The following is a 24,563-nucleotide window of genomic DNA, read 5'->3' on the forward strand; positions in this document are numbered from 1 at the left end:
TTTATCTAGGCCATGTACTAATTGCATCCATTTTTTTTTTTCCTCTCTTCTGTGGTACTCTGAAGTACAAATTAAATCCTGCGCTCTTGTAGTCAGATGCACTTGTAAGCTTTCTGTAGTGACATGTTGGGCTATTGAAATAACCGAAAAAAGAAGGGAATGAAGTTCCTTTTCCTAAAGCCACTTCTGGATATTATTTATAGCACTTACTCTCTACTGCATGGTCCTCTGCAGCTCATCCGTTAGAAGAAGGCCTGTAAGAGCTCTTTTTCACTGAAGATCTAAATAAGTGGAAAAATGCTTGTTCCCACAGCAGAAGTGCAGATAGTGGCAAATTAGTGTTATACTAAAGTTCACTTTCTTATTTCAGTCTCCATCTGATTTAGAGCAGCTCCAGCCGCTGTCAAATAAAATTATATTTTCAGTGCAATTTTTGTCCTAGGGGGTTTTTTGTGTTTTTTTCTTTGTCTTTTTCATTTTGTCACACTCAAGTGTATCTGTTCACAATCATAAACAGTCCACTAGATGAGATTTGAAGGACTGCTGTTGTTCAGCTTAGTATTACTTAGATATCTTTAAGGGGAAAATGGAATCTCACTTTGAATGCATATGCAGCACAAAGACACCGTTACTTTCTCATAACGTTTTTGCTGTTAAGAATTATGCAAGATTAATAAGACATAGACTTGACTTTGTTATTCAGCAGTGCTGTTGGTGTCAGTGGTTTGAAAACATATGGGATTAGTTGGAGAAATGCCTAATCTTTCTTGTCCTTAGCAGTTTGATTTCCTTTCATTTAAGACCACAGTAACAAATACATTAAAAACTTCAGTGATAGTGAATCCAACCACAGAGCTATTCCAGTACTGGAGTACCTTTTTTTTTTTTTTTTTTAAAAAAAAAACAATTTACTATTGCTTTTGGATTTTGTCATCTTTTTCTTTGAAATTACTGGAAAGCCTTCAGTAGTTTAAGTGGGCTCTGCTTGTGATTACTTTGCTGGAGTATTGGTCTGGAAAAGCTAGCTAAATGAGATTTTAATGTGACTGTGAGAAAATAAAATCTGAAGGCTTGTGTTCCGAGTATACTGTTGTTTGTTTCTGTTCTTACTGATGGGAAATTATGTTACTGTTGTTTCAACAATTTCTTTCTGCTGTGTCTTTCTAGATACGCTAGATCCTCTCTTCATGCACCCTGACTTACCCTGTGGGACCCACACAGGAAGCTGTGGTCATGTGATGCATGCAGCCTGCTGGCAGAAGTAAGGATGTGTCTTTGCAGCCTTTTTATGTTTGTTTTTTTATTAATCTATTTTCCAGAACATCTAAGCGTACACTGAAAACACAGTACAGTAAGTGGATATTTTATTAAAGAGCCAAAACTATTTGTACTTATCTAAAAATGAAATATGGCACAAGGGACGTTTTGACCTAATGAAGAAAATTATCATCAAAAGTTTTTAGTGCCTTCTATGACCCAAAGAAGAATCTCTAAGGAGTTACTAATTTATGCAAATAAAACCAATGGGGTTAGATTGGTCAAGAGTAAGAAACCATATCTAGTAGGTTTCTTTTTAGCAGTCCTGTGAGAACCAATAGGAATCTTCCAGGTGAGTGTTTTATAGCAACAGTACTTTAACTCTGTCACCAGGACAGTACTTAAAGGATGAAGCTGACTTATTCCAATGAGTCTTTAGATGAGAATCTGGCATTTAGGATAGAATATGAATGGTTAAATTTACCAATATTTCCTCTCCACCCATCCTGTATTGGTGCACAAACTCTCAATAAGTAAGAGGGAGGAATAGGTACAATGCTTAAAAACTTTACTAGTTTTCTATTGTTTGGAGGAACCCACAATTTAGACCAGGTGTGTTGGATTATAATGCAACCTGAAATATTAAAAGACCAAGTTACTTAGCTTGCAGAATACAGTCAGCCTGGCTGCAGCTATATTTGTAGGATTAAGAGAGCAAAACTAATGCTCTCAGCATTTGACTCTGCATAGGTCTGGCAAGTCTAATAGTGTGAAATAATAATAGAAATAACCACACTGAAGTATTATCAACAGCTAAAGAGAGTTGGGTCATGCAATTGCAAGCTACTTTTTGTATGATACAAACAAACGCTTGAAGTTTGTTGTTTGTACTTGTGCCATTTTTCTTTAAAAAAATCTGACTAAACTTCTCGTGCTTATCGTTTACTTTTTTATATGTATTTTTTAACAATGAAACATCAGTACAGAATAAACAGGTGCACACACTTAAAATGATACGGAAGTATGTTCCTTGAGTATAATACATCTGCTCTTGGCAGATCCATCTACATCTGCGTAGATTTAAGTAGTGCAACACTGGAGCTCAGTTCCTTGCTCTTTTTAAGAAAAGATGACTTGCTCTATGGGTAAATGGGATTAAAATGGACAACAGGCTCTTCTCATATGGGATGGCACAGAAGGTTTGAGTATAGTCTTTTATTTATTACATAACAGACATTCTAACTTACTAATATTCCTCCAAATGATGCCTGCCACATGTTTCTAGAGTATCTGTGCAGCTTGAAAATGCTACAAAATACTCTCTAAAACAGTACGAGTTCAAATGAATGAATATCTTTGTAGTTGCCATGTATGAGGAAGAGGAGTCCCCTGCAAAAACATAGTTGTTTGAATGTGGGAAAAAAATGTATGGTTTTGTTTATTGTAACAGAATACTTTCCTAAATATTCTGTAATCATTAGAACCTCTGCAGATGCCCCTGCACGCACACTTTCTCTTATTACATAAATGGGATTTTTTTTTTTTCTGTTAAGCTGTATGATTTAAAGTGGGGGGAAAAAAATCTAGTTATTTCCCTAATGTGGAAGTTAAATAATTTCATATCTGTCTTTAAGATCCTACATACCCAGTCTGAACGTTAGTACTGAATTTAGCTGCTTGTATCCAGGCAAGAAGATTTGAATGTTTGATCTTTTTGTTCCTAATAATATCACTGAGACATTAATGAAATTTGAAGGCATAGTGCATCCACTAAGGGGGACAAATTATAATGAAACCTGTAAAAAGATCACAGTTATTTCTTAGTTTCTGTTGGAGTTTAAAATAGCCCAAGTGTGATATTATTATATAAATTATCCTTTCTTCCTGTTAAAAGAAGGCTACAGTTTCATTGTCTAGTCACGAGGCTGTCATTGCCATCAATAGCAATGACTGTGATTATTCATTCATGACACGTTAATGGTATTTTTTCCTAAAATTAAATAAATATGTACAATCCCTGTTTCAAACTTACTGTAATGAGTTGCATATGAGAGATATTAGATACAATGTTTCATTGTGTTGAAGATGTGAGAGAAGAGTAAAAAATTTAAGGGCTGCTTGTCTGTGAAAATGTTAATTAAATTTAAAATTATCTTAAAAGCAAAGAAAAGTTGCCATCATTTTTGCATGAGTGGTATACCATGCATTTTTGCATAAGTTCATCTATATGCTCAAAGGTTTTATTTTATTTTCACATCCAAGCATGTGAAAGAGTTATGAATCAAAGGAGAAGGCTTGTTTGTTCATACTTTGATAGGTATTTGCTAGATAATAACACTTTTAATTACTTGAACATTTGTTTTCATGTCACATTTGAGCCACATTGTACTTTCTAGTAACTTCCTTTTCAATGTTGTAGGTACTTTGAAGCCATGCAGCTGAACTTTCGACAACGTTTGCATGTTGAACAGATATTTGACTTGGAGAATGGAGAGTATCTTTGTCCACTTTGCAAATCTCTGTGCAATACTGTGATTCCTATTGTTCCATTGCAGCCTCAAAAAATAAACAGGTGAATTACCAGATTGATTAATTTTTTTTAAAATTAAAATTTAAATTAGTTAAATTTAATAAAAAAAAAAAAAGTAAAAACTACTGGGGCTGGTTGGCCTTCCAAATTTTTGGAAGGAAAACTTGGGCTGACCTTCCTAATCTGTATAAAAGACTGCATATCTCCTTATTGACTATTCAGACAAATACACTGCTTTGGCAGTCAATTTTTTTTTTTTCCCTTTAAAAAAGCATTTTTGGATTGGCTATTTTTTTGAGCTGGTATCAAATGAGAAAGTACCTAGATCTAGTATTTAGCTTAACACTTCATTTTGTACTGTTTGCTCAAAATTTACAAAGCCAGCAAAACTGTGCAAATACTGTGTTAATGCGTTTTGCTCCAGATGTGTCCTTTGTTTTTAAAAATAAGGTGATTCTTTAAGTGTTAAAGTAAAAACTGCTTTCTATTTCTGTTTTCAGTGAGGATGCAGAGGCAGTAGCTCAAATTCTGTCCCTGGCTAGGTGGCTGGAGATTATCGTAGTCAGGATATCAGGCTACAGCATGAAAAATGCTAAAGGTGTGTTATCTTAATTTTGAAGCTATTCTGTGGGATATCTAAAATGCCAGTACATGTTTTAACTAATACCAACAGAAAACTTCAAATAAAGAATACATTTTGCTATCAATCAAGACAGTATCAAATAAAGTTAGGGATAAAGTTGTGGCCCTTTCTGAGCTGATGTCTTGATTTCACTGTGCCCTCACCAATTTTCTGGTTTCTGTTAAATTCTTTCCGTCTTCCCTGTAGAAGAAAATTACTTACACTTGGGGAGGATAGCCGCCAACTAACAGCGTTAATTCACCTTTTGTATTGACTGTTATGTAGTAAAAAGAAAAATTAAATTACAAGGGCCAAAATGAAAACATGTATGAGTGTTCACAAAATAGAAGGTACACACAATCAGCATATTCCTTGCACTCTTATAATGCAGGAAAATTCTTTTTCCTCACCAGCAAAGCACTACTTTTAATCCTCATGTTTCTGGGAATGGAAGAAAGTGTTACTTAAGGGGCAGGGTTAGAAGACAGTCTGGCTGGTGAGGTCTGTTTTACAATTATTTTCAAACCGGTTTAAAATAAAAATAAGTCTCCCTTCTGTTAGACTGCTGTAAAAGCTGTAATAAATTCTTTGGGCTTTAATGTGGATCTATTTTTTTGTTGTTGTTTTTTTCTTCCCCTGCCTGGAAGGAGAGAAACAAAATCTTCCCGCTTTCGCCAACAAGGGAATTGGGAACTCTGCTTTGGAATTCCATTCCATTCTTAGTTTTGGAGTTCAATCCTCGTAAGTGTTACTGGAAGTGCTCTCTGCTTTATGTTAATTGTCCCTAAAATAACCTAGGTATACTTCAGGATTTGTATTGAAGGAAAGACATATGATTTGTTTGCTCTGAATATGGGCTTACTTGTACCTTTCCTTTAAGCATTCACTGAATCTCAGTTCTATACAGAGCTAGGTCGATCTCTTGGTCAAATACAGTCTGGTAGTTCTTGTGTTCTGGTACAAAGCTAGGAGTCTAGAATCTTCTCATCCATGATTCTAATGATTTGGGTCACTTCCTGTGCCTCTAGGCAAGTTATTTAATGTCTGTCTGCCTAAATTTTCCTGCTATATGCCTGTTTCAGGGATAGATTTCACTTGGGTTTAGATGCAATAATGTAATATAGATGACTCAGAGGAATAGGGCTGTGTTGTCATTTTCTATTCCAGTGGGCAAAAATGCTCTCCCACTAAAACAGGATGAACAAATAGATACTTTTCAAGTGTACTCAGCTGTCTGTCTGCTTTTTAGATCATGCTATAAGTACTCTACTTTCACTACTTCTGACTGACATCATAGTTATGCAAAGTAATTATACATATCTGCTATTTGTAAAAATGTTGTCAGAAAGTTGAATCAAATTCATCATTGATAACTGATCTCCATGGGAAAGATTCTATAGCTTGCACTTAAACAATGTGGTGTTTAGTATGAAATTGGCTAAACCCCAAACTTCATGGTACAATTGTTTTGGCTGTAGAGATTTGGAGAATTAATATGAATGTCATATATTTCTGTTATGAAGTTCTGTGTATGACTTTGAAAAAACACAAGCCATTAAAACTGTATGTGTGTTTGCTTAGGCACTTTTCTGCATATACCTGCACTTACATAAACTAACCTGGTATCAGTTGAAAGGAGCTTAAATGCTAAAAAATGTGTTTTAAAACACATTGGAAATGTCTTTCTCTCAATTTTTAGTGCCTTATGAGATGCGATATATTTTCATTCCAGCACTTATAATTAACACTTGCTTACATTTTTTTAAAATTGTATTTTACTTTGATTTAAATGTTTGAATTTTTTTGAGTGTGAATTATAACGCAGTCTACAGAAATAGATTCCTTCCAGCCTGGCAGCTCTTACTCTCTCAATTTGTAAAGCCTGTTATGTCAAGGTACTTGTTTACTTCTGGAAACTAGTAATTTTTTTCTCCTCTGTACAGAAAAAGGCCCTTTGTATTTGAGAATTCTTTCTTAATTATCTTAGGCTTTATTAGTGATTGATTGACCAGTAAGTAATAAGCACTGTTAATAATTCAGACTGAAATTATCTTGGCTTACTTTTGCAGAGCCAAATACTCAAGCAGTATCAAGGAGATGCTTATTCTCTTTGCCACCACCATTTATAGAGTTGGGCTAAAAGTCGCTCCAAATGAAGCTGATTACCGGATTCCTATGATGACCTGGAGCACATGTGCTTTTACCATCCAGTGTATAGGTAAAGCAGAATTTGACTTTATTCCTTCTCATGACTTGAAAATCTTACAGTTGTTTGATTGTATAATTGTATGCAATCTGATTGTATAAATAATAATAGTTCTACATAAATAAGAGCAATATGTAATAGTATAACAATGTGTATTGTATGTAACCACATATGTAATAATAGAATGATAATCTATGATCCAATATAAATGATAGGATGTTTTTGTTAGATGGTAATTTATAAAATCAGGTATGGAATCATAAAGTTGTAGAATAGCTTGAGTTGGAAGGGACCTTTTAAGGTCATCTTGTCCAAACCCCCTGCAATGAGCAGGGACATCTTCAACTAGACCAGGGTACTCAGAGCCCTGTCCAACCTGACCTGCAATGTTTCCAGGGATGGGGCATCTACTACCTCTCTACGCAACCTCTGCTAGTGTTTTACTACCCTCATTGTGAAAAATTTCTTCCTTAGATCTAGTCAAAATCTGCCCTCTTTTAGTTTAAAACCATTACTCCTTGTCCTATCACAACAGGTCCTGCTAAAAAGTCTGTCCCCATCTTTCTTATAGGCCCCCTTCAAGTACTGGAAGGCTGCAATAAGGTCTCCCCAGAGCCTTCTCTTCTCCAGGCTGAACAGCCCCAACTCTCCCAGCCTGTCCTCCTAGGAGAGGTGCTCCATCCCTCTGATCATTTTTGTGGCCCTCCTCTGGACCCGCTCCAACAGGTCCATGTCTTTCCTGTGCTGAGGGCTCCTAGAGCTGGATGCAGGACTCCAGGTGGGGTCTCACCAGAGCGGAGTAGAAGGGCAGAATCACCTCCCTCAACTTGCTGGCCATGCTTCCTTTGATGCAGCCCAGGATACGGTTGGCCTTCTGGGCTGTGAGTGCACATTGTTGGCTCATGTCCAGCTTTTCATCCACCAACACCCCCAAGTCCTTCTCGGCAGGGCTGCTCTCAGTCCCTTCAAGACTGAGGCAAAGAAGTTGTTGAGTACAATGAATGCCAGCATTGATGAGTTTAATCTGAGAGAGCAGGCAGTGACCAGGTTCCATGTTACTAACTGTAACTTTAAGCATGTTCAAATAATATCTTGAGGCTGCCAAAGATTGTTAACCTGTAGGCATCTCCTATACAGCTAAATATCCAACAGCGATGAATTAGTACTCCCTCTCTCATTATTTCTTTTTGTCTCTATTCCCCAAAAATTCTTATGGATTTCTTAGAAGAAATATGGTCTTTTGTGTTCTGAAAATGCTAAGCAGATACCTTGTAGGAGGAAAACAAAAAAACCCCAAAACCCAAAGATTCTCTGGCTTGAAGAGAGAAGTCAAAATAATGACCGTAAAAATTAGTGCAGGTTTTTGGATAATGTACCTGTTTAGCAGTTAGTCTCATTTAATTTCTGTGCTATATACATAAGGAAGTTTGTGTAATAAACATGAAGCTCTAGATAAATCTGTAGTGGCTTCCAAGCAGGAGGAGAGGCAAGAGATAAATCTGAAATGCATGCTGAAGGAATTCAGAATGTAATTGTAGATCTCAATAAATATGATAAATACAATTTTCCAAGTATGCTATATGTCATATCGAAGGCATATGTCAGAAGCCGAAAATTCAGATGCCTTACCAGGCTAAGATTATAAAATCAGAGGGACCAGTGTGACAGTCTGACCTATCCTAGGCCACACCACTTCCTTGGATTCATTTTTGTTTGCAAATAGAGCAGGCTTCCATGAAATAGTAAAGCAAAACTGCCTACGTAGCTTCTAGTATACTGGTTTTGAATCTAGTCATAGGGTGCATTATTAAAACCATTAAATGGGCATGTAGCCAAGCTGCCTAGACAAGGAACCTTAGCTACTTATATTAGTGGAGACTCTAGAGGAAGTTCAAAGTATCATTGACCCAAGGGATGTGATTTGCTTTTATTGCCTAAAGCTAGACACTTACAAAAATACAAATCTGGTTTTTCCCATGTTTCTTCAGTACCTCCCCATGTTGTGTGTTAAACTGATACATGGAAGTGCTATGTTAAAACACTTTCATTTTTTGTTACGGGTGGTTAAAAACAACAACAAAAAAACACCAGCAAAACAATCAAAAACCTCCCAACCAAAAAACGCCTACCAAAAAAACCCAAAATAATTCCAAGATCTTGAAGTTTACTGATTCATCTCTGAAAAGTGACTAGAGCATAAACGCATTTGAATTAATACCTTTTTACTCAATTGAGTTAATTTGCTTTCTTATTTTTATTGGCTTATTTTCTCTTTATTATCACTTCAGTTCCAATGTGCTCAGGGAAGAAAGCTGAATTGTATTCCAGCTTGGGCGTTTTGTTTTCAAAATATTTTTATTAAACTACAGTCAAATGCAGTAATGCAAATCTGAGGGTCAGATGGCTGTATAGCATCCCTGTAAACATACCTTGATGTTTTGAGCATTGTATAAGGGTAACTGAAAATACAACTAAATCCGTAGCATGTCTTATTATTCATGTGAAACTGTTTCTTTAAATCCCTAGTTAGCAAGATATGAAAACCAAATGTTTTTAAAAAGCTTGTTACAACTATTTATCTGTAAAACATTCAGTACCATTTAAAATAGATTTTTCAAGAGAATTCTCTTATCAGCATAAAGTTGAGCTTTAAAAAGAAGTACATATGCTGGCAACAATGGATGAGAAGGCTGAGGTACTGAACGACATATTTGCCTCAGTCTTCACTGGCAGTGTCTCTTCCCACACCTCTCAAGGGGGATGGCCTGCAAAATGGGGATCGAAGGAGCAAAGTCCCTCCCACTGTAAGAGAAGATCAGTTTTGAGACCACCTGGAGAACCTGAACGTATATAAGTCTATGGGACTTGACGAGATGCACCCCAGAGTCCTGAAGGAATTGGCTGATGTAGTTGCCAAGCCACTCTCCATGATATTTGAAAAGTCATGGCAGTCAGGTGAAGTCCTTGGGGACTGGAAAAAGGGAAACATTGCACCCATTTTTAGAAAGGGTAGCAAGGAGGACTCTGGGAACTACCTACTGACTTGTCAGCCTCACCTCTGTGCCTGGGAAGATCATGGAACAGATCCTCCTAGAAGCTATGCTAAGGCACATGGAGGACAGGCAGGTAATTGGAGACAGTCAGCATGGCTTCACGAAGGGCAAGTCCTGCCTGACCTAGTGGCCTTCTGTGATGGAGTGACCACATCAGTGGACAAGGAAAGAGCTACCAATGTTGTCTATCTGGACTTCTGTAAGGCCTTTGACGCAGTCCCCCACAACATCCTTCTCTAACTTGGAGCGATATGGATTTGATGGTTGGACTGTTGGGTGGATGAGGAATTGGTTGGATGGTTGCATCCAGAGGGTAGTGGTCAACGGCTCAATGTCCAGATGGAGATCAGTGATGAGTTGTGTCCCTCAATGGAAGGACCTTATTGCAGCCTTTCAGTACTTAAAGGGGGCTTTTAAGAAAGACGGGGACAGACTTTTTAGCAGGGTCTGTTGCAACAGGACAAGGGGTAATGGTTTTAAACTAAAAAAGGGCAGATTTTGACTAGATCTGAGGAAGAAATTTTTCACAATGAGGGTGGTGAAACCCTGGCACAGGTTGCCCAGAGAGGTGGTAGATGCCCCATCCCTGGAAACATTGCAGGTCAGGTTGGACGAAGCTCTGAGCAACCTGATCTAGTTGATGATGTCCCTGCTCACTGCAGGGCCGGGCGGTGGACAAGATGACCTTTGAAGGTCCCTTCCAACCCAAAGATTCTATGATTCTATAATAAAAATTAATCTTGGACTAAGTATATTCTAACAGAAGTATTATATTAGTTCCTGTAGAACAAAGTATCTTAATTTTTTTCTGTGTTTAATTTTAAGAAAACCTCTTGGAAACTGAGGGCAAGCCTTTATTTGGATCTCTGCAAAATAGACAGGTATGGGCAAGTAAGATATGCAATATATTTTAAATAAAAAATGTTTTTTATGTAAGTGTATTTTATATATATGAACTTACTGTTGAAACTGCCAGCATCAAGGTAATTCTCTGTTAAAAGATAGCTCTTAAAATGTTTAGATTGATAACGTAAAGAGCATTTTGGAAGAATAATGTTTCTACCTATACATGGAAATTCATATTAAATTCACTTATCAGTGTCTCTTCTGTTTGTAGAAGTAGGTATGTTTTTACAGCTTTATTTCACTATTACATCTTTCCTTTTTTCCTGTCCAACCACTTTCTCTTGCGCTCTAGCACAGTGGCCTTAAAGCATTAGTGCAGTTTGCAGCTGCTCAGAGAACAACATCACCACAGGTCCTGATTCAGAAACATCTGATTCGTCTTCTAGGAGGTATTGTATTCCTTTTCTTTACTACCTTTCATGTTGCAGAAGTTCCTATTGCAAAATGGCACATGCATTAACACAGCATAGAAGAAAAGGTTAGGCTACTGACAACACTGCTAACTTCAGTTAATGTTGCCTGAAATCATGGAGTATTGCTTGAACTTAAGTAATCAATAATTCTGTTAACCCAGCCCTAAAAAGTCCTCTAGCCCAGATCACCTAGGCCTGGAGATACTCAGATCTGGAATATTTACAGGTGATTAATGATCTATTTCTGGCAGTGTTTAAAAGTACTCAAATTCTGTGCTAAACAGGTGGATAAAGCCACAAAACAGGTATTCCTCTGTCTTAATTGTGAGACGTCATCTTTTTAGTACTTTCAAAAGGCCGCTTGCAGCCTAGCTTAAGATACTTTGTTCTTGGGGAGAGCTAGTTTACGACACATAGCTATCCTCCGTGTTTCTTACTGATTAGGTAAGCATGATGGCCTTTGTGAATCCTACTCTTTGACTTGCCTTCTATTCAGTAGGATTCTTAGGTGTGGTACAGGTATTGGGCTAGGTTGTGAGGCATCTAGTGTTGCAGTACCTAAGTACATTTGTGGACTTCACCCTTAATGTGTGTGCTTTATTAGCGCTGGAGAAATAAATCAAAGATTTTTATCTCAGAATTTTGAAGATACAGTCATTAAAATTGTGAGCTGGTTGGACATACGGAAATAGCTGAACAGATGCACAATCAATTAAATAAGTGGTAAGCAGTTAATTAAACACATACCTCCTTAATTCGGAGACTTGGCTTTTTTAAAATGAAAACACATAAATAATAGAGGCTCTAAAATCAGATTCTGATACTGCAAGAAGAAAATACACATCAAATGCATAATTGATATGTTTATTTTGTAGTTCTTCTACCAAACTTTAAAGTGGAGGACACTCCATCCCTCTTAGACGTAGATATGTTCCACATTTTGGTAAGCAGGTTCATTTTATTCTTCATATTAATACTTCTTTTTTGGAGTATGGATTTTTGTGTACTTTACCCTGTAGATAGTCCTGCATTATCTGTTCGCTTGCATGAGTCAAATGATTGTACAATGAGCACTGCATACAAGGAAATGATTATGTGACTACTATATATGAGTGTTTATTTTTACTTCTGCTGTTCTTCTAGCTTTCAAGTCTTTTCTGTCTCACTCTTATTAAATGTCATGCTTGCAATCTCAATCGTCCTTTTACCATATCCATTACTATCAAACTTTCAAAGGAAAAAAAACCCTGAGGAATGCACCCACTTGACTTGTTTCTCTCACTTTCCCTTTGTCTCAGTAGGACTCTCATACCTTCTGATTCCTTCATATTCAACTCTCATTACCTTCTTTACTCTTCTTAGCCTCTTCTTTTTGTTCTTAATACAGATCTGTGTTATAGTTTCTTCTACTGTTTAAAAAAAACAAGAAAACCACACGACAAAGATGACAACCAATCCTAAACAAACAAAAAAACAAACCCAGCAAAATAAAGCCTGTTTTGCCATGGTTGCCTTTCTAACTAATGCTTGGTATTGCTTCTCACTTTTTTCAGTGTGCTTTATGTTCAATGTTTTATGTCAGAAACCAGAAATTAAGCTTTCTAGGGGTTCAACAAGCTTTCTTGGTGTATCTCTAAACTGGCAATTATGATGGAACTATGTCTCAGTTTCCTACATACTAGAGAAGGGCACAAATGCCTAATATTTTCCAATGATTTTTTTGCTGCACTTTGTGAATTAAAACTAGCAAGATAAATGAACATATTTAAATTGACTACAGAAATGAAATATAAAGGTATAGTGAGAATATAATTTTTTACCCATGTAGCTATTACCAAATTTCTGTTACTTTAATATTTGCTCCTTCCCTTTCACTGTAGGTGGGAGCTGTGTTATCCTTTCCATCTTTATACTGGGAGGATGCTGTAGACTTGCAACCTTCATCAATTAGTTCAGCCTATAACCACCTCTACCTCTTCCATCTGACAACACTGGCACACATAACACAAATTGTCATCTCTTCAGCAACAGGTAGAGGTATATTTGGGTTGGATTATTCTGGCAGTTTTACACAATTTCTTAAAAATAATGGATGGACACTATTAGTTTCTTGCGGGTATAAACTTCCTCATAATAAATGACACTTAGTGCTAGGTAGTAATAACTGTTTTCTGGTAAAAGATAGATAGCGCTACATCATTTTCAGAGCTTTCTTTCTATCACTTCTGTGTGCTTGGCCTAAGAAAACAAAATAATTACTGATATATCAGTACTTGCTCAAGTCAGTCATTCCAGAGTGGTAATTTCCCCTCTTCACTCCTTTGTAGGCGAAGCAAAGATCTGCCCAGCACCAGCACTCTGAGCTGTACAGTGACAGTTAGTATGGATTTGGGAAATAAACTTTTCTTTACCCTTCAACCTAATAAATACCCAGAGCCAAAATATGGAATCCTATAAACTGATAGGAGAGAATTTAACTTTTCTCTTTATTTCATACTACTGTTAAAAACTGTCAGTAACCTACAGGCTTCCTAGCTACTACTTTCCTTTTTCTTCAGCATGATGGGAATTTAAAAAAAAATAATTTCCTGTAGCTTAATCTATGTAGGACAAGAACTTCAGAAGTTCAAGGGAAGGAAGCAGTTTTTACATGAGGATGAGCAATGAGGTAGTAATCCTGATTCTTCTTTATAGCATGCAGTTTTAGGAGAACATTTGTTAGGTTAAAACCAGCCTAAATAGAAAAGAATTAAGCAAAATAAAGTGGAAATGTTTCTGTAATGCAATTTAAAAAAAAATAGAGCTCAGTATATGTAACAAAAAAGAAGTGTGTCACAAATGAAGTGCATTTACAATGGGATTCATCTCTTTGTGTGCAGAATCCCCTACTGCTCGATCATCGGACAACAGTGAGGAGGCACGGTCTGCACAGTCTTTCTGTAGAGAGGTTTACCAGTACACCAGTGGGTAAGTAGCAGTTCAGTTGTAGCTTTGCATTTTCCTAGAAAGATGGCAATCCACAGGGCCTGACCTGAACAACACAGAAAACAGGAAAAACATTATTCATTTTGTATGGGGAGTTAGCACAAGGCATTGTGCTTTCTTCCCATACTCCTGAACTCTGGAAAAAAAAAAAAAAAAGGAAGCTGATGAAAGGAACACCTTAAGTTAAAATAGCTACTTTTTGTGGGCGACAGAGTAAATTCTTAGTCTAAGGATGAAAAAATACCTATATCCATTATGGAGAGAAATACAACCACTAACTATAGTAGTTATTTTTGATTTGCCTGGATTGTGTTTTTTAGATACCGCAATTATAGATGGAAGCCAGAAAGAAGGAAATAGTTCTACTATAGAAGGGGAAGAAGTGAAAAGCTAAACACAGTTGCTTATTTGTTTGAGCGTTAGTGCCCATCTTTTCAGACTTTTTTGATAGGTATAGCTAAGGTACTTTAGTACTTCAGTATCTGTGTGTGAAATAAGGTAGAAAATATGGATGCACTCTACAAATCCTGCTTTGATTTATCTTCACCAAGGCTAGTTGCAAAGACATGTTTCTCAAGGATTGACAACACTACCTGCTTGTCTAAATGTTTTAAGTCTAAATTTCTAAATATTTGAAATTTGATAATTAATTACTAGGAGTAATTTTTCTGCAGCATGAACTTAGAATCATAGGTGTTCTGCATTTTGGAAAATCAGGTCACTGTACTGAGATGCCTAGGTACAGAATTAAATGACAAAATTTAGGCAACCCAGCTCTGAAACTGTTAGTATTTTAATTTCTGTGTATGTATTGTCATCTTCTAACCCTGACCTATCTGTGCTTAAACAGCACAATCTACATAAAAATTTTGCAATGGTCTATGATGTTATAATAGAGCTTTACACGTTGTTCCTCAGCAGCTCCTGGTCAATGTTTGTGTGAACATCCTGTTCACATAAGTGTGAATTTAACTAAGTTTAAAATTTTTAGACAACAGGGACACTAAGTTAAATTTACTATGAAATTTAGACTAAATGCTCGTATCGCACAAACTACAAGAGTAATTACTGAGATGAGTATCACTCCAGGTTTTTTGTCAAAAATGGGATTAGTATAGCTTTATTTTAAACAATCTGAGTGTTACTGTTGTGACTTCCATAATGAAGTATGAGGTATTAATTTTTTAATTCTGTTGGTTTTGTTGTTCCTGAAGAGTATTTATGTTTGCTTGCTTGGGGTTTTTTTCCTCATTTTTGAATTGCATTCAAAACACCAACTGAATGAAAAATTTTCACTATGTCAAAAAATTGCTGGTTTTCAGTAATAAAAATCAAACAGTGTAAGAACCAGTTGCTCTGTGTGTGATGCTGTACTGCACAGTTTAGGTAACTCAAGATAGCCTGATTTAGGGATGGACAGCTATGGCTATTTATTGGTACTATTTATTTTTTATAATTCTGAAAAATATAAGTTGAAATAATTTGAATGCTTAATGTAAGTGTTCTACATAAACTCAGTACTCATTCCTTAGGCAAAGGGGAAGTCGGAAGTTAGATGCTGGTGGCTGTGTTTCACAGAATTTGAGGTACATCAGTGTTGCTTCTACACAGCTGCCATTCCACCAATGCTAGCCAAAACATGAAAGTGCTAGAAGGATTTGCACTGTGAACTACTGCAGCTAATTCTCATTTGTGTATTACAGTTGCTTTAGTCAGGATATTCCAGGCTGGCATGTGTGGGATTGTGTTAAAAAAGGCATCATGCCTTACCTTCGTTGTGCTGCTTTATTTTTTCATTATTTGCTGGGAGTTTCTCCACCTGAGGAACTACTACAAGGTAAATATGAAAAAACAAATGTATCTATATATTGACTTTGTTTACTGTTTTCTTGGAAGAATGGAATTTTTAAATGTTCACAGCAACACTATTAGTTAAAACATTAAACTAAGACTTGGAAAGAAAAGGAAATACTAATTTGTATAGGAAGGGACAGGCATGAGAAGCTGAGTTGTCACAGCCCTCTTTGCATGGCAAAGGGTTACTTCTAAGTATGTGCAAATATGTGAATTATCAATGATGTATTGATAGCAAATATTTGTGGATACAAAGATTCTGTGATTTAAGGATAACTCTAGGGACTTACAATATGAGAAATAGCCTGCAGGATATTTAAAAAAAAAAAACCATCCTTTTTGTGCAGTTGCTAATGTTGGTAAATGCTAAAGACATAGGGATTCAGCAAAACAGAGCCAAGTAGAAATAAAACACATTATGAAACTTAAACTCCTTCCTTGAAGGATTCTAATGCATTACAGATTCTAAACCCGAAAATAATTATTTTGTCTTCTGTCATAATGCAATGAAACACAGAATCACCAACTATTTGGAAAGGAGGACCAAAATTGCTGTGAACAACTGACAAAATATAGCATCTTAAATTGATTTATATAAACTGTGAACTAAGTTTGAATTAGATTAGGATATACAAGTCAGAATCTCTGTACTTTGGGATATGCTATTGTCCTTATCATTAGTCTGGAACTCTGATTCTATAGGCAGGAGTCTTCCTGGTGAATCAGCAATGCCATTTTCTATAGGAGAGCCAATAAATGACCACGCAGAAAACTATTAAATTAGACCAACTTTATGTAATGTCTTCGCACTGATTTGGTCATAGCACAGTTTAATATCATTGCAGGCCAAAAGGATAGTGAAAAGCTAAAACTAAAAAGTAAGTACAGAAATCTGCTCTACTAACATGTTACATATTATGCAGTGAAATGGAATTTAAGCAAGGAATTCTGTTATTAAAGTTACTTACGCATGACTTAAAAATTACTTAATAATATGTCAAATTTGTTAAACCTAAAGCACATCCTCAGCTAATGCAAATTACTATAGCTCTGATTAAGTCAGTGGAATTACATCCAATTGTACTAGCCAGGAGCTACGCTGAAGCTATAAGATACATATTATTCAATGGAATAGGGATCAGGAGAGTTCTAGTTTTGAGTGAATTATTCAGCAGTGCTGAAACACTTTAACAGTTGCTCATGTTTTCCTTTTCTTTTGCAGTTTCTGAAGAAGGGCAATTCAAGGCACTTTGTAGTTACCTCTCTCTACCAACCAATTTGTTCCTGCTCTTCCAGGAATACTGGGACACAGTAAATCCACTGCTTCAAAGGTACAAATTGGGACTGGACAGGCCATGTTTTTCTGTTGTGATGTCCCTATGGGAATTCTGCATCAAATTTGTTAATAATTGATTAAGCTCAAATTCAGAGTAGAGTCCTAAACATCTGTTTGAAATGCACAGGTATACTGAATCTCTTAAAGCACTTCAAAAACATAAAACATTCTATATTTTATGGTAATTCAAACATTAAACAATTAAAGTTTAAGGGGCTAGTGCTTGTAGACCTATATGAAATCATTCATGCAGAGAGAAGTTATCATAAACCTTTGCTTGCATGGTATGCCACTTACTGTTCATTGGCCTATTTTTAATCTGTCTACAGTAAAGGTGCTGATTACACAAGCTATAAAATGAGAATATGGAAAATTATGTAGCTGGCAGGGTGAGACTTTGTACTATTTCTTCTCTGGATTTCCAAAATAGACTGATGAATGTTGAAGTTAACTTAATTGTTAAAAGGCACAATTTTAATATTATGTAAATTGCAATCCAGCAGTAAAGAAAATTTGAAAGTCTCAATTTAAAAAAAAAACAAATTAAAATAAACAGACACAACCACCCCCAATTCTGAGAGTAATCTTGTTATATTGTGTTGGAGAATGTCTCCATGTATTTAATGTGACCATTTGAGCACTTGGTCACGTTAATTATTATTCCTGGTTCTTGGTGGAATTCTCTGGCTCACAGTAGCTTTTTCTGTTTTTTTCTTTAACTCTGTTCTGTTTTGTTGTCTAGATTCCTTCAACTTAGGAACACTTTGAGTTGTTGACGCCAACTTACAGTCCATATAGCTGACCTAAACAATTCCCTACATACAATTTTACTATAATTAATTGCATTTGTGGTGTGTGTATATAGAATTGCTTATAAATTAATAGCATTTTCACAAGTAAATTATTAAAGAAGTTTATCTTTTTATGTTCCTACATGTTTGCTCAAAGACACAAAGGTGCTTGTGAACATTAGAAGATGATCACTAGAGGCAGGGCTAACAAATCCATCATAGTGCTCCCAATCAAAAACAGAGGTTTCAAGTAGGGAGGCATACATATTTAATGTAATAGTAACAGTGTCAAATCATCATGCAAGTTCCCATATGTTTTTTGAAAGAAACTTATTTCAGAAGACTAAATTTGATGATTGTTGAGAAATGTGTTAAATGAAGCTTACTAGATTGACCATCTGCTACAGTTTTCTCTCCCTTCTCCTTTTTGTAGAAATAACTTAAAAGATATCTTAGACATACCAATTCTTCTGTTTAGTAACTTGCCAGTATCTACCATTGCTTTGGTAGACACATTTGGCCATTCTAAGCAAGCATACAACATGCAAAAAAGCATTGTAAAATAACCATTGAGTGATGGTTGTTAAATAAAAACTATAAATATTTTCCTAGTAGTGTGTATGATATTTTCTTATGCTGTGGCTTTCAACAGATATATTCCAAAAGGAGCTGTGTATTATAGCCCACTTGGAGAACTTGTACACAGTCTTCAGGCATATGCATTTTTAAACTCTAACTGTGTTTTTCATGTGCATGCTGATAACTTAAGCGTTGTTTTTCACATAGGTTTTTCTCTTGCGTACAAACTTAAATTATTTTCCTGAAGCAAAACTGTAAAGAATAGCTGTTTCTCCTTGTGAAATTGTAGCTAGAGCACAGATAAAACATTGAGAGTTCTGTATTTGCTTACTGCTTACTGATTTAGTTTAGTGATCCTAAATGTATATTATTATTGAATGCTGTAATCTACAAATGTTTGTTTGGAATAGGTGGTGTACTGACCCGGTGGTGTTAAGTTGTTTGAAAGGGAAAAGCATTGCCATAAGGTAAGTTTGGTTTTTGTTGTTAATGTTGGGGTGTTTTTTCTGGTTTTGACTTGAAACTGTTCAAAGAATTAAGTGCTGCTTTGTGGGCAAGTTCGAGTGCTTGCATTTTCCTCCTCCTGCTCTACTACCAAAAGTGTATGTCTTTTTAAATGGTTGTGTAGTATTGGTCATGCAGTGACTCTTCAATGACAATGTACAACATTGTTAGACAAGTTATCCACCTTACTTTAGGAAAAAAGTAAAAAACAAAAGCTAACTGAAATATGAAATGTCTTCATACATGTAGGTTACATTTGAAATTTAATTTCATCACTTTTCCTGGAATATAGAAGCATTGAAGCTCCCATATAGAGCCTCTCACTTGGGCTTCTTGGACTGGAGAACTGCTCTAGAACTGCAGAATTTTGCAGAAAGGAATGAAAGCTTAGCAGGAATTTATAGCTATCCATTCTGTTCTTTGCTGCAATCTTTATTATTCTCATAGTAGTTCTTTTTTGCTTACCCAGGTATCCTAGGAAAAGAAATAGTTTAATAGAACTTCCTGAAGACTATAGCTGCCTTCTGAACCAAGCCTCTCAGTTTAGGTAAGATGTGACATATTTAGTTGTCTTTCTAGGTGTTTTGTCACTTTTAGTCACTTTTATATTCTTGCAGTTACTGTAACTGGTATTAAAACTATGTACAGAAATTATTTGGCAGAACTGAAGGCATTGTTATGGTTATATTGGCCAATACTGGCACATGTTCATTTTAAAATCTGAAGCACAACAGCTTAATAAATGAAGTCATTTCTGTTTGATAGGATAGCATATACAATTATTATAGCTTAATCTGCAGGTCACTTGTCACCAGTGCAATGTGCATTTGGTTTGGCCATAAGCCTGAAAATCATTTTGGACACAACAAGCCCAGAAGATTGGCACTGTTTTATATCAGAAAGAGTGAATCATAGGATAATTCAGGTTAAAAGGGACATCAGCAGATCATCTAGTCCGACCTCCTGCTCAAAGCAGATACCTTGCAAATACAATATTTCAAGCAATGTAAAAACATAGCCAAAGGAGGCAGTTATGTGAAATATGATTATGACATAGTATGTCTTAGGTTTTTATTTGTTTGTGGGTTGGTGCGGGAGAAGGATGGACTTCACAACTCAGAGTTATATTCCGAAGCCATTTATTGTCTTGTCTGACTCCAATATATATCATAATTTTTGCTTAGCCACTGCACACACACTCATGATTGGTTACAGCTTGTTACACACATTATTGCAATTGGCTATATACAAAATATCACGCGCTGTCCATGTGCCTCTCACACAGTCAGGATTCGCTGCCTGCAGGTGTTCCTGCACTCCTTTGCTTCCTCTTAGTTGTTTACCACAGCTCCTTCTCCTCAAGGCCGAGCCGTGCAGATATCCAGCTGTTTACCAGCTTCTCAATGCCACAGCTCCTTCTCCTTAAGGTCGAGCCCTTGCAGGGTGATCCCAACAGGTTGCGGTTTTGGGGGGTTTCTTTTGTTGTTGGTTTTTAAGTAACATTATCCATAGTTAACATTTCTTTTAAGGTTTTAATTCCTGCAGTAACGTTCTGGTTACGCTTCTTCTAGATGCCCACGGTCTTCTGATGATGAACAAAAGCATCCAGTATTGTGTTTATTCTGTGGAGCTATGTTGTGTTCCCAGAATACTTGCTGTCAGGAACTGGTGAATGGAGAGGAGTTGGGAGCCTGTACTTCTCACGCTCTTCAATGTGGAGCTGGAGTCTGTATGTTTCTCAAGTAAGTAGCTAGCCAGAATTTAATGTGTTAAAGAGTAAAGGGAAATATTTAAAGGTCAAAATTCACAACATTGTTAAAACACTTGATTCTTTTTGCCTGAGATGAAGAAACATTGCTTTGACCTAAAATATAGCTCACCAAAAAGTTAAGAACCTGCTGGCTGTTGTCTTGTATTTTAAATGTAGATATTTTTTTCAGAATCAGGGAATGCAAAGTTGTCCTCATTGAAGGTAAAACCAGGGGCTGCTTATATCCTGCTCCCTACTTGGATGAATATGGAGAAACAGATCCAGGTCTGAAGTAAGTAGATGTTTGACTGAATGTCTTTTTACATTTCCATTTTGGTGTCTCTTTCTTTCTTACACCCATTAGACAACACGTTCTTCCTGCTAGGATGTACAGGACTAATACGTATCTTGGCCTGGAGAACTTCTTTAACTTCAAATGCCTGATGGCAGTTTCCAGTCATGAATGGGCCATTCATAATGGAAAGATACACTTTTTTGGTATTGTTAAACTTTACTTTTCTCAAGAAAACTTAGTATGCTTTTCATCATGAATGTGCAACAACTGCCATAGCTGAAATGTCTTCTTGGAAATTGGGAGTTGCATGTAGAATTATTTTCATTTCCAATAGACTTATTTGAATGGGTATTCACACAAGTATTTAATCTGGCTATCATTAAGAATGTTAACAATAGACTGTTAATGGAACAGTTTGTTAGTTGCTATTCTGATATGCTTATTGGATATTCTCCTTTTTTTTCTGCTATGAAGAAGAGGCAATCCCCTGCACTTATGTCGGGAGCGTTACCGGAAGCTCCATCTGCTATGGCAGCAACACTGCATCATAGAGGAGATTGCCAGGAGCCAAGAAACGAATCAGATCTTCTTTGGATTCAACTGGCAGCTGCTCTGAGTCTCATGATTTTTAGTGAAAACCCTTACCTTTTGGCAGTGCTTTGGAAAAGGAAAGGAGGGTGGCAGTAAATAATCTACTCTCAAGTGGATTCTGTAGTTCAGACACAATTGATGGATTCTCTAGGTTGGATGTATTACTGATACATTGAAACAGAATCTCATGTAATATGTTTTGCTTCCTCCCTGCACCCCCCCCAAAAAAAAAACAACCCCAAAACCCCAAAAGAACACATTATGTAATTATTACTGAACATTCAGGTCCAGAAATATTTCCACTTTTTTGAGAAGGTGTAATTGTTTCCATGTTTTGACAAGGACAGCTTCCCAAATGCTGTGCTTCAGGGCACATACCACATCTCTGTCTCTTCCATGCCTTGAGAATGTACCTAAATGGTGTTGCTATGGAAAAGCCGCCTTTACTTTCTCCCTGGGTTCTTTTCCCAAGCTTAGTGAAGCTTTTAAATAGGTCAAGATCTGTGGCATAATATTGGAGTGGAAGTTGTGCCAGGCCTTTAGTAATCTGTAGCAACAGGTACAGCAAACATTAATTTGTACAGAAAAAGGCTGCATTCAGCAACATCCTGGGATTTAATGAAGAATTTTCATTAATGAACTCTTTAAAGAAGTGTGGGGTAGAAAGTGCATGGGGGAGTTACCATCTTGCTTGTTGCATCAAAAAATAAAGTCTGTGCTTTTTGCATTGCCAGAACTGCACTTTATCTAATTAATTTGTCCTCTGTTAATGTTGTATATCCTAAGAGGGCTAGGGCTGCACCATTTGGCTAGGCTGTGGTTAGTTTTACTTCTTTTACAGTTTGTCTTCTGAGATCTTCCCCGAGAGCCAAACATGAAAATACTGTTAGGTAGTTGTAGTGTAGCTCTGAGTTGTACAAGAAGCAGAGACTTCAGTACAGTAGACGACCTTCAAAGCCATCACTTGACTAAAATCAAGGCCCAAAAGCAGCAAGTTTTAGAATCAGAAATAGGTTTGATCACTCGTATTTGAGGATCTTTCCACTCTTTATCCTCTGTCACTATTGTTTGGAGCCCTGTCTGCATAAATGAAATTGTGTGTTTTGGAGGGCGTGTTCAGTGGTTCAGTGCCCCTTAGAGCAGAAAAGGGAAAAAAAAGGTGGCTAAGTCTGTCTCTTTGCCCTTCAGTAGTCTATAGCACATTGTGATTGAACTCTCTCTCAATGATATGTCACTGTGCTTCAGTTCTAAATGTTTGTTCTGTTTTCTGAATTTCCACCATAATATACATGAGAGAATTTGTAATGTGGTGGGTAAAAATGCTTTCCCAGGAAATCCCATTTCTGTATGCAAGTTTGAAGTTGTCAGTATGCTAAATTTTCCCACCTCTTCGCTATTTGGATTCTTTTGTGTCATTTTAATAAGGTTTGCAAAGGGAGGTTTTCAAAGTAATGTCTGCGAGTGTGTTTTTGTATTATTTCTTTTTTTTTTTTTTGCTACTGTTTGTATGAGAGAGGGTAGAATCACAAATAATGATTTAGATTTAAATGTCATTCTATTTTAAGTTTTTAGAGTACGTATGAGTGTACTGAACAGCACCATAACTCATCTTAAAAATGGAATACCAATGAACTCAAACATTGTTCTGATTTCAAATACTTTTTTATAACTTTTGCTATAATCTTTCCCTGGTGATATAAATCGTTGGTTCTCATAAATTTTTCAGGTATTCTGTTTCTTGCAATTAAGACCACTGGTCCTTATTTTGATTCTTTCAGATTTTAAACCTGAATATGAAACTCTTCAAAAACAAACATTAATTCTGTTAGTCTTCTCTAAAGTGTATTTGAAATGCATACTGAATTTAGAAGAACAGTTGTCATGAAAACTTGCATGCACTGGCTATTTCTAAGGTCATCACAACACTTCTTACCAAGAAAAATACTGGATTAAGACTAGCAAATGTATGCCTCATTGATACCAAAACTGTATTCACTTTACTGTTTCCCTCTGATATTTACCTATTCATTTATCAATTTATCACTTGCACTTCACTGATACAAAAATTCCGTTACCAAATATGCAGTGAGATCACTTTATTTTGTTTTCTGTCTGAACTGTAGTGTGTAAGGACAGGAGCTGGTCTGAGCAGGTGAGCTCATGTTTAAAGCTCTAGAAATCTCTTTGTAGCTGAAGTGGGAGAGGAAAGTTGCATCTTTCTGTACATTTGCACATACAATTTAGCAAATGGGCTCCCATATCATTCATGGACTAGCGTGGTCATCTTTCATTTCATAAATTTCTATGCAGTTTTGTTCACTGTGAGTATAATCTGTATTTAGTGATCGCAAGATGCTTATGCCACTGATTTCTGTTCCATCCAAGCTGACAGAAGTTATTTGATAATGCACATATCAGTATCTTTAATTGCAAAAATGTAAATTTGAAACTTGTATAATGTTCTTGTGCTTTTGAAATAAAATATCTTGTATATGTATATTTAAAAAAAGGAAATAAAGTAACTTCTCATAGATTATTCAGTTCTTATTTGGAGGCGCTTTGACATGTCACAGTTCATTCTATAGACAGCATTATAGCAGTGTCTGTCAGTATGGAAAACGGGAAGAGTTAGTAAATGGTTGGTAAACAATACCAGTTATCCCTGTAGACCGTATCATCGTTGTACCGGTTAGTAATGGTGGCACACTTTTTCTTATTAAAGAAATATTCCATGTGAAGCTTGTCCTAGTATTTTACAGATGCAAATGCCTGCAGTGTCTACATCAATTTTTAAAAGAACTCCTAAGTACAGAATTTAATATTTAGATGTCTTTCAGCTGATTTGTTGAGTGATTCTGGTTTTGTAGCTTCCCAGAGAAGAACTGGCTGTG

General features: G+C 36.3%; 1 protein-coding gene across 1 annotated transcript in view; it reads left to right on the forward strand.

Annotated features, from left to right (window-relative positions):
• Window positions 1-21,898, forward strand: part of UBR1 (ubiquitin protein ligase E3 component n-recognin 1) — a 73,195-nt gene extending 51,297 nt beyond the window's left edge. The window contains exons 31-47 of the mRNA XM_082000743.1: window positions 1,168-1,261; window positions 3,677-3,829; window positions 4,288-4,385; window positions 5,057-5,150; window positions 6,479-6,627; window positions 10,494-10,549; window positions 10,867-10,963; window positions 11,863-11,930; window positions 12,868-13,018; window positions 13,867-13,954; window positions 15,676-15,809; window positions 17,049-17,157; window positions 18,943-18,999; window positions 19,506-19,583; window positions 20,608-20,778; window positions 20,977-21,078; window positions 21,556-21,898. Coding sequence (XP_081856869.1) covers window positions 1,168-1,261; window positions 3,677-3,829; window positions 4,288-4,385; window positions 5,057-5,150; window positions 6,479-6,627; window positions 10,494-10,549; window positions 10,867-10,963; window positions 11,863-11,930; window positions 12,868-13,018; window positions 13,867-13,954; window positions 15,676-15,809; window positions 17,049-17,157; window positions 18,943-18,999; window positions 19,506-19,583; window positions 20,608-20,778; window positions 20,977-21,078; window positions 21,556-21,697 — 1,841 coding nt within the window. The 3' untranslated portion in view covers window positions 21,698-21,898. The remainder of the gene's footprint in view (window positions 1-1,167; window positions 1,262-3,676; window positions 3,830-4,287; window positions 4,386-5,056; window positions 5,151-6,478; window positions 6,628-10,493; window positions 10,550-10,866; window positions 10,964-11,862; window positions 11,931-12,867; window positions 13,019-13,866; window positions 13,955-15,675; window positions 15,810-17,048; window positions 17,158-18,942; window positions 19,000-19,505; window positions 19,584-20,607; window positions 20,779-20,976; window positions 21,079-21,555) is intronic.
• The last annotated feature ends 2,665 nt before the right edge of the window (window positions 21,899-24,563 follow it).

Source organism: Phaethon aethereus, assembly GCF_964289735.1.
Source record: "Phaethon aethereus genome assembly, chromosome: 5".
NCBI classification, from domain to species: Eukaryota; Metazoa; Chordata; class Aves; order Phaethontiformes; family Phaethontidae; genus Phaethon; species Phaethon aethereus.